The sequence below is a fragment of the Pseudophryne corroboree genome, chromosome 9 (genome assembly GCF_028390025.1).
Source record: "Pseudophryne corroboree isolate aPseCor3 chromosome 9, aPseCor3.hap2, whole genome shotgun sequence".
Lineage (NCBI taxonomy): Eukaryota > Metazoa > Chordata > Amphibia > Anura > Myobatrachidae > Pseudophryne > Pseudophryne corroboree.
In genome coordinates, this window is record NC_086452.1 from 151,955,681 (window position 1) to 151,965,732 (window position 10,052).

Below are 10,052 nucleotides of genomic sequence, written 5' to 3' on the forward strand. Positions count from 1 at the left end.
GGCAGAGTATCCCCAGTCAATTGTTGTGGTTCAGAAGCAGACATTTGCAGAGTACTAGGTCCTGCCTCTTCAACATCCGCAGAGGCGTATTCCAGCATGCGCCGTTGGCAATCTATGCGTCTTTTCCGCAATGCCATCTCCTGCTCTGCAATGCGGTCCATCTCTGCTGCGATTTGCTCACGAGAAGCCATGTTTGTGATGACGTGTGTACGCCGAGGTGTGTGCTTATATACCTACGTGCGAATCGTTAATTCACACAGCTGTACACTGTTATTCTGGTTAATGATTGCACTGCTTATTTAAGGGCCTACTTTGCACGCTGTGAGTGTAGGTAGTTTGGAGTTTCAGTTGTTTGTTGGCTTGTGCGTGAAGGTGCTTGTGGAATTTGCAGAGTGAGTAATTGTCAAGCATACCTTTGTCATTTTGTTTGCGTTTTGAATCTAGACAGTGTTGCATTTGTTATGCGTTTTTTCGTTTGTGAGTATTCTTGATTCTTTTTTTTTTTTTGTTTTGTTAAAAAATTTTATAAAAAATTTATTGTTTTAAAGATTTTAAAAACATAACTATTTTGCAAGTCCATTTGTGAAAATAAACCTGTGCTTCTTTGTTTTGACTGTCATTTGTGTTCTCTTGTAGGTGTTTGCTTTTGGGAGAAATATCCCTGGTTTAATTTATTTTCTGGGTGTGCTACTGAACACCAATTCTTTCTTTTTTTTTGGAGCAGGTAAGTGCCCTTGGCCTGTGTTGGTGCCTGTTTGTTTTAATGGTCTGTATGCTGTGTTTTGACTGTCATTTGTGTTCTCTTGTAGGTGTTTGCTTTTGGGAGAAATATCCCTGGTTTAATTTATTTTCTGGGTGTGCTACTGAACACCAATTCTTTCTTTTTTTTTGGAGCAGGTAAGTGCCCTTGGCCTGTGTTGGTGCCTGTTTGTTTTAATGGTCTGTATGCTGTGTTTTGACTGTCATTTGTGTTCTCTTGTAGGTGTTTGCTTTTGGGAGAAATATCCCTGGTTTAATTTATTTTCTGGGTGTGCTACTGAACACCAAGTCTTTCTTTTTTTTTGGAGCAGGTAAGTGCCCTTGGCCTGTGTTGGTGCCTGTTTGTTTTAATGGTCTGTATGCTGTTTTTTGACTGTCATTTGTGTTCTCTTGTAGGTGTTTGCTTTTGGGAGAAATATCCCTGGTTTAATTTATTTTCTGGGTGTGCTACTGAACACCAATTCTTTCTTTTTTTTTTGGAGCAGGTAAGTGCCCTTGGCCTGTGTTGGTGCCTGTTTGTTTTAATGGTCTGTATGCTGTTTTTTGACTGTCATTTGTGTTCTCTTGTAGGTGTTTGCTTTTGGGAGAAATATCCCTGGTTTAATTTATTTTCTGGGTGTGCTACTGAACACCAAGTCTTTCTTTTTTTTGGAGCAGGTAAGTGCCCTTGGCCTGTGTTTTGGTTTGCTGTTTGTGTTTCTTAAAAGTGTGGTGATTCTGTTTGTTTTCCATTTTGTCTAAAATAGAATTTTTGTTTACCAGGATTGATCTGCAAAGTAGTGTTTGTCTTTCCTGGACTAGCTACTAAATGCTTTTGTTTTTGTTTTTTGTTTTTTTAATTGGTGTTTGTGATGTATTTGATGCTCAGAAATGTATAATGTTGTTTTTTTTTGATTTGTAAAAATAACATATTTTTTTTTTTTTTTTTTTATTAATTTCACATTTTGGCCATGAATTCAACACAGAAAAAATGTACGCTCCTGCAGTAAGTTTCCCCAACATTTTTTACAACATTTATTGTTTGAATATTTTTTATAAGTTGTTTTTGTATTTTTCACCTCGTTTTTTTTCTTTTTCAAAAAAGTGTGTTATGTCAATATTTATTGCTGCAGAAGCCCTACCTCCCCAACCCACGCCAGCACTCCCACCCCAACCGCCAGCCCCACAACCACAGCCGGCTCCTCATCAACCAAGGCAACGGAGGCGTGCTAGGCCACCAATTTTCCGAACCCGTGTCCTACTTTTTGGTATGCCAGATGATGTGGTGGTGCGTAGATACAGGCTGCCACCACATCTAATCCTAGACACTCTCTCCATAATAGAGAGTGATCTGGAGTCTGAAATTCGGTATCCTACAGCAATACCACCATTGACACAATTCCTTGCAGTGTTACATTTTTTGGCTACAGCCTCATATCAGCATGTTGTGGGAGACCTGGTTGGCATGTCGCAGGGCCAGTTCAGTAAGGTCCTGCGGCGTGTCTGCCAGGCTTTCCTAAAGCGGGTGAAGCAATTCATTGATATGCCTTTGGATGTTGGTGCCCTAGATGTGGTGAAGCGGCAATTTGAGGAAGGTGGTAGTCGCTTCCCACATGTTATTGGGGTTGTGGATGGCACACATGTTGCTATTCAGCCACCAAGACATAATGAAGAAATTTATAGAAACAGGAAACTGTTTCATTCTCTGAATGTAATGGTTGTTTGTGGGCCATCCCTCCAGATCCTTTCCCTGAATGCAAAATTTACTGGAAGTTCACATGATGCATATGTCATTAGACAATCAGGGATATGGCAGAGATTAAGATCAAGTCAACGAGCAGACATGTGGTTATTGGGTGAGTTGTTGCTCAAATATTTTTTTCCAAAAAAAGTAACTTGACAAATTTAATATTTCAAAATTTTGGCTTTTCTTCCAACAGGAGACCGTGGATATCCTTGCACCCCCTGGCTCATGACTCCTTACCGTAATCCCAGGCCAGGACCACAGATGGCATTTAACTCCGCGCTTACTGCCACTAGGCAGCTGGTGGAGCGCACAATTGGTGTCCTTAAAGGGCGGTTTCGTGTGCTCCACCGCACTGGTGGCGACATCATGTATTCGCCGGAGATGGCAAGTAAAATAGTGGTCCTGTGCGCAATACTACATAATATCGCGGTAAGGAGTAGTGTAGAGCTTCCTCAGGCAGAGGAATTGCCTGATGAGGAGCCAGGGGTTGGTCGACGCTTCGGTGGGGGGAGTGTGACACGGAGGGGGAGCCAAGTGAGGGCAAGAATTGTTGCCGAATATTTCAGGTATAGTGTTTTTATATTTTCTATTTGAACAAATAATACAACACAGTATGCTTATGTTTTTTAAACAATGATGTCATTTTGTATGATATTGTAAAGTGATTGGGTAAGGCTTTTGTTGTGTTGGAATGGGTAATTGTTTTTTTCTTCAAAATCCAAAATCACGTTAAGCTTACAATGTTTAGTTAGAAATTAAAATACTGTAATGTTGCTAAATAGTGTCCTTATTTGTTTTATATCCTCAAATCTTGATTATGTAACCAAACACACAAACAAATGATACTCAATGTTTCACACTTTGTGACTGTCCAGCTGAATGATCACACGAACTGTGGTGAGTACACAGATATGTATAGTAATTTTAAATAAACTCTGTGTCTCTGTGTGTGTTTTTTTTTTAAAATGTGGTTTTATAAAAATTTTCGCTTCTGCTAATGCGAATTTCCGCTCGTGCGAAATAACACTCTGCTCTTCACAGCATTGCAAAGATCAATAAAGTTATTAGAAATGACAACATAGATTTTGGACCAATCACATGCTAACAGACACTATAAATATATGCCCAAATAAGGAAAACGCCATTGCCATGATGCGTGCAGCACCGTTCACCAGGCGGGAGCTCCGCGTGCTGGTTGCGGTGATGGACCGCCGCGTAGGCCGCGTTGGACGTTTCATCCCCAATCGGGTGAAGCGCGAGGCCTACGCGGAGGTCCGCCGCCTGCTGCGGACTCGCGTCCGCAGCAGGCGGACAATCATCCAGCTTGAGAGGAGGTGGAGTGATCTCCGCAGGAGGACTCCCGATTTGTTGGCGGAGATCCGCCAGCAAATCCGTGCTCTGCATACACGAAGTAAGTTACATTACATAAGATTATTTGCATAAATTGTGCGAATGGCTGAATTTCCAAGTTTTGTGCTGCCGGAATTTATTGAACAATTGGGCAAAACCATGTGCACTGCAGGGGAAGCATATGTAACATGTGCAGAGAGAGTAAGATTTGGGTGGGGTGTGTTAAATCTGCAAAATAATTTGCAGTGTTAAAATAAAGCAGCCTGTATTTACCCTGCCCATAATTTCAAAACCCACCAAAATCTAACTCTCTCTGCACATGTTATATCTGCCACCCCTGCAGTGCACATGCTTTTGGCCAATTGCAAACTAAATTCCTGCTGTAATCCCCTTGGAATTACCCACATTTTACAGTAAGTGGTAGGCTAATTGCAACCTTCAGTGTCCTTTTTTGGAAATTAGGACAGTGTGTGTGGTTAGGGAAAACAGTACTGACTGTAGCAAAGTGACACCAAACAAGTGCATGTTTTCAAGAAATAAGAAGCAGCCAGGAAACTGGAGCAAAATACTTGATCAGTGCTGGCTATATAATAAGGTGCCTTGAATAGTAATCTGGTGATGTTGCCTAGACCAATCACGATGACTCAATGGACTAGATTAAGGAATGAGCTTCAAAGTAAAAGTTTGGACTCATTTTGTTTGCTGTGGCCAACATGAAGAGGATCTTAACATGTTTGCTTTTCTTTAAAAAAAAACAATGAATTTAACATGGAACAGAACATTGAAAAAACAAATTGAATACTATGTAATTTCTCATGTAAAAAAAATGTTGTCAATAATATCATTCTAGGACAACAACGGCACAACTCTCCGCCCCCTTCCCCTTCCCACTCCCACTCCCCTTCTCACTCCCCCTCCCCTTCTCACTCCCCCTCCCCTTCTCACTCCCCCTCAGCTTCCCAGTCCCCCTCAGCTTCCCAGTCCACCTCATCTTCCCAGTCCCCCTCATCTTCCCAGTCCCCATCAGCTTCCCAGTCCCCATCAGCTTCCCAGTCCCCCTCAGCTTCCCTGGCCCTCTCCACTTTCCATTCCCCTTCTCACCACACCTCTCCATCTCTTTCTGGGACCCCTTCTCCTCCTTCCCATACCCCTTCTCCTTCAACTTCTACATCCCCATCTGAACCCCCCTCACCCTCTATTGCCTTAACTTTCTCTCCGCCCCCCTCGCCCTCTCAATCAGACCCCCCCTCTGAAATTTGCGCCAAAATCCAGCCTCCTTCCCCCATCCAGCCTCCTGCCCCAATCCCTCCTCCTTCCCCAATCCCTCCTCCTTCCCCAATCCCTCCTCCTTCCCCCATCCAGCCGTCTTCCCCCATCCAGCCAACATCCCCACCCAGTGAATGGGCAGAGGAAGCCCCTGAAGACCGTTCAGGGAGTCTTGATGTTGCCGTGGAAAGTAAGTTTATTTTTTGATTTTTAAAAATGATTACCCACTTACACTTACAATGCCAAAACATGCAGTGTTGTACTGTTTGAATTCTTGGACCCTGGACAAATATTTGTTATTTTCATCATGGTGTACATGTTGCCTTTACATATTTGTGAGTGTCATTATATGTACAGTGTGTATGTGTGCAATGTTTTGTGTGTCCACTCTAGGTTGACACTCATTAGGTAGCCAGGGTTGCCAGGACAACAGGGTTTATATGTGTTAGTTTTTATGGTAAACAGTTAGACCTGAGTGGAGTTTAGTATGTTGTTGGCCTTTTACACTTGGGCCTGTGTAGTCTGAATATTTGCACTTACAAATCACATGCTTCACTTTGTTATGCAGCCTAATGACACACTGATTTGTTGTGTGAAAGTTACATTCACAAAATGACTAATTGTTCTAGTCAAACCTGTTTGCACTTATTTAGTAAGGGCAGCTTTCAGGGAGTGTGGGAATGCTATGATATGTTGGCCTTCGGAAGATGTTGATATGCAGTGTGAGGAGGCAGGACCAAACCCCTTTAAAATAAACAAAAAACAAAAAGATGGTAATGAATGCCAACATGGTGTAACAGTGACGAAGATGGAACATAACTTTAACATGGGATGTCGCCCATAACAACCAATACAATTAATCTTTACAATTGGGGAACCACTTCTACAAGATAATAATTTTATTTTGGCTTGTTTGCTATGGGCAACGCTACATCTTAAAATGAACTCACATAGTAGTAAATGTAGCCCATGGTCTTTAAAATTGGAATAAGTAACAAAAAAAGACTGAGCAGGCTTGCGTTTTTTTATGCTAATGATTGTACCATAAAACAGTCATGATGTATCAACTTTGCCATTAAGCAGGCCTGTCCAAGCTGCGCAACTGCAACTGTGGAAAAACTACACATCCCAGCATGCCCTTACACAGGTTTGGCATTCCCTGGCCCCAAAACTGAGTCAACGCATGCTGGTATATGTAGTTTCACACAAGCAGGAGGAATGCAGTTTGGACCTGCATGCATTAAAGTGTGCTTTGTGCCTTGCTTGGATAATAAGCAATGTGAGTAAGTTAGTAATATTTATGTTATCTCTTAATTTCAGATGTTGCCGTTGGAGATCCCACATCGTTACAGTATATTTTTACAAATATGAGGCACCATCTCCAGGCCTTGTTGGCACTTGTTGACGACATGGAAAAAATATGTTAATTGTTTGTTTTAAAAAAAAAAAAAAAATAACATTATTCAACTTTAGAAAAAAAATAAACTATTACATTTAAATACTTTTGCGACTCCTTATTATTTATTAATGCAATAAAGGAACACCAGATTGCATAACAAACATTTCTTACCTTAAACATTTCAAACAACTAACGTAAGTTATTTTAAAAGACAAACTAAAACATGTTATTGGCTAAATAAACATGCAAACACCTTCATTCACATACAAAAACTCAACTTTAATAAATTCAGAAAACACATTAGAACAAGCACATTGCAAACATCTATATTTATATTAAACATGTTAATAAAAGGAGGCTCTTTTATGGCTACAAAGTGTTCTTCAGGTATTTAAACAAATACTTAATTGATCATGAACATTTCAATTCATTCACTAATTGGATTTGTTATTGATGACGGCTTGTGGACTTTTAATTGGAAGGTGTTAGTCCACGAAATAGTAAAAAAACAAATTCAGCTGCGTTTCTCTGCAAAAGTGAGCACTTTAACTGAAAAATGTGTAAATCTACTACAACTTAGTTTTTTTACGAAGAAGTATGTGTTAATGCGATGAGTTCGCATTGCTGCGACGATTTCGCATTGCTGCGATGTCATTTGGCATACGCCCACTTTGTGTAATAATGTGTGCGAATGAGCAAAAATACGTTGGGGGCGGATGTTCGCAAAATTACTACATTAACGCAACTTTACTAATAAGTTGTGCGAACGAAAAACTTAGCGAACAACTCGGAATGAGGGCCATAATGCGGTGCTATACGTGTAGTGCGGTGGCTACGTATGTAATGCGGTGGCTACGTATGTAATGCGGTGGCTATGTATGTAATGTGTGGCTAGTCATATAATGCAGTGCTATACGTGTAGTGCGGTGCTATACCTGTAATGTTGTGCTATTCATGTTATGTGGCACTATTTAAAGCAGTGCTATACATGTAGTGCTACACATGTAGGGGATCATTCCGAGTTGATCGTAGCTGTGCTAAATTTAGCAAAGCTATGATCAGGCACTCAGAAATGCGGGGGGACGCCCAGCACAGGGCTAGTCCGCCCCGCATGTCAGTGCCGTGTGACGTCACGCAGCCGTCGCGGCTTGCCCCGCCAACGGTCTGGCCACGCCTGCGTAGCCCGGACCGCGCCCCCTAAACAGAGGCTTAATGCCGCTGTCCAGCCCCCTCCCACCCAGCGATCGCCTCTGCCTCAGAGGCAATCACTAGGCAACGATGGATGGCATGCGCTATAAACTGCAGCGAGCGATCGGGTCGGAATGACTCCCGTAATGCGGTGCTATACGTGTAATGTGGTGCTATACGTGTAATGCAGTGCTATTTGTATAATGTGGTGCTATTCATGTAATAATGTGGTGGCTATGTATGTAATATGGTGGCTATGTATGTAATCAGGGGCGGATTGGCTACTGGGACAGATTCTGCTGCACTGGTCCCCTGTGTCTGTGTTTTACTACTTGTGTGTACTCCACACTTGCCTACTTTTGAAAAGTAGTTTCAGGGAGATTATATATCGCACTCTAATGCGCCGCGTGGCGCACCATTGAGGGGTCGTGTCACATTCCACCCAATGGGCGTGTCTATCTCCACCTATGGGCGTATCTACTGTCAATCAGGGGTGTGTCCTGCAGTGGCAGGTGAAAGCCAAAGTACAAAGCTCAGTACTGGCTACACACTGACATCGCAGCTACATTACACAGCAGGGCTACACACTGACATCACACCCACATTACACAGCAGAGCATAAAACTGGCATCACACTTACATCATTATACACATACAGTATATGTGACATATACATTTGACAGACTTTAATCAAGCCCTGGCGATAACTACTGGGGAGGATCTTTTCCAGTGTCAGGAGGGGGGGGGGGGTCAGAGAAAGTGAGGCAATGAGAAGGGGAGAGCGAGAGAGAGAGGGGTGAGAGGGAGAGAGAGGATGTCGGGGAAAGTGAGGGAATGACAAAGAGAGACGGAAGAGCAAGAGTGTCAGGGATAGAGGGAGAGAGAGAGTGTCAGGGATAGAGAGGGTGAGAGAGTGTCAGGGATAGAAAGAGAGAGGGGTGAGAGAGAAGGTGTCATTGATAGAGAGAGAAGAGGGTGAGAGAGAGAGGGTGTCAGGGATAGAGAGATAGGGGGGTGAGAGAGAGTGTTTCACTGATAGAGGGGGGGGTAGAGAGAGGGTGTCAGGAATAGAAAGAAGGGTGTGTGAGAGAAAGGTTGCAATGGATAGAGAGGGGGGGGGGGTGAGAGAGTGTGTGTCAAGAATAGAGAGGGAGAAAGAGTGTGCCAGGGACAGAGAGAATGAGAGAGAGGGAGTGTCTCTCAGGGATAGAGAGAGAGGGATGAGAGAAAGGGAGGTGAGAGAGGGAAGAGAGAGAAGGGGCTGAGAGGGAGTCAGGGATAGAGAAAGGGGGGTGAGAGAGAGGGAAGAGAGAAAGGGGGTGAGAGACGGTATCAGGGATAGAGAGAGAGAGAGAGAGGGTGTCAGGAATAGAGAGAGGCAGTGGGAAAGATGGTGTCAGGGAGGGAGAGGGAAGAGAGAGAAGGGGGTGTGAGAGAGAGGGTGTCAGGGACAGAGAGAGAGGGATGAGAAAAAGGGGGGTGAGAGAGTGTCAGGGATAGAGAGAGGGAAGAGAGAAAAGGAGGTTAGAGGGAGACAGGGATAGAGAGGGTGTCAAGAATAGAGAGAGGGGAGGTAAGAGATAGAGAGAGTGTCAGGGATAGAGAGGGGGGGAGGAATGAGAGAGAGTGTGTCAGGGATAGAGAGAGTAGGGGCTGAGAGAGAAGGTATCACTGATAGAAAGAGGGTGAGAAAGTGAGAGGGTATCAGGGATAGATAGAGAGAGAGGGGTGTGAGAGAGAGAGTGTAAGAGAAAGAGATGGTGCCAGGAATAGAGAGAGAGGGGGTGAGATGGTGTCAGGGATAGAGAGAGGGGGTGAGAGGGAAGAGAGAGAGGGTGTCAGGGATAGAGAGGGGGGTTGAGAGAGAGAGGGTGTCAGGAGTAGAGAGAGAGGGAGTAAGAGAGAGATGGTGTCAGGGATAGGGAGAGAGGGTGTCAGGGAGAGATAGATAGATAGATAGAGATGGGGTGAGAGAGAGGGAAGAGAGAGGGTGTAAGGGATAGATAGGGGGTGAGAGAGAGGGGGGTGTCAGACAGAGAGAGATCTGAAGGCAGATCTTCTTTCCAACCCCAACAGGAATCAGGTCCTGCAGCAGAGAACACTAACCAGGCAGCACGGATGTAGCTGTGGGGAGTTGCTGGCGTCAAGACTTCAGCAGCCAGGTCATGCCATGAGAGGGGGTTGGGGGTGCTGTGGATAGGGAAGGGGGAAGTCTGCAGCTATGAGGGGAGAAAGTGAAAGGCTAAGGAAAAAAGCCTCTCTGCAAACAGAGCCTACCCTGCTGGATAATAGGACCTCCGTGGCTCTGCTACGTGTGACTGTTGTGCTGGACATGCTGTCACAGTAGATGCCGGCGTGGACTGG

General features: G+C 43.9%; 1 protein-coding gene across 1 annotated transcript; it reads left to right on the forward strand.

The window, feature by feature from the left end:
* Window positions 1-1,727: 1,727 nt before the first annotated feature.
* LOC134956834 (putative nuclease HARBI1) lies at window positions 1,728-5,077 on the forward strand. The gene is made up of 5 exons (XM_063938746.1): window positions 1,728-1,744; window positions 1,844-2,594; window positions 2,679-3,051; window positions 3,361-3,382; window positions 4,686-5,077. Exons 1-4 carry the CDS (start codon window positions 1,730-1,732, stop codon window positions 3,362-3,364), a joined length of 1,143 nt encoding a protein of 380 aa, XP_063794816.1. The 5' UTR covers window positions 1,728-1,729; the 3' UTR covers window positions 3,365-3,382; window positions 4,686-5,077.
* The last annotated feature ends 4,975 nt before the right edge of the window (window positions 5,078-10,052 follow it).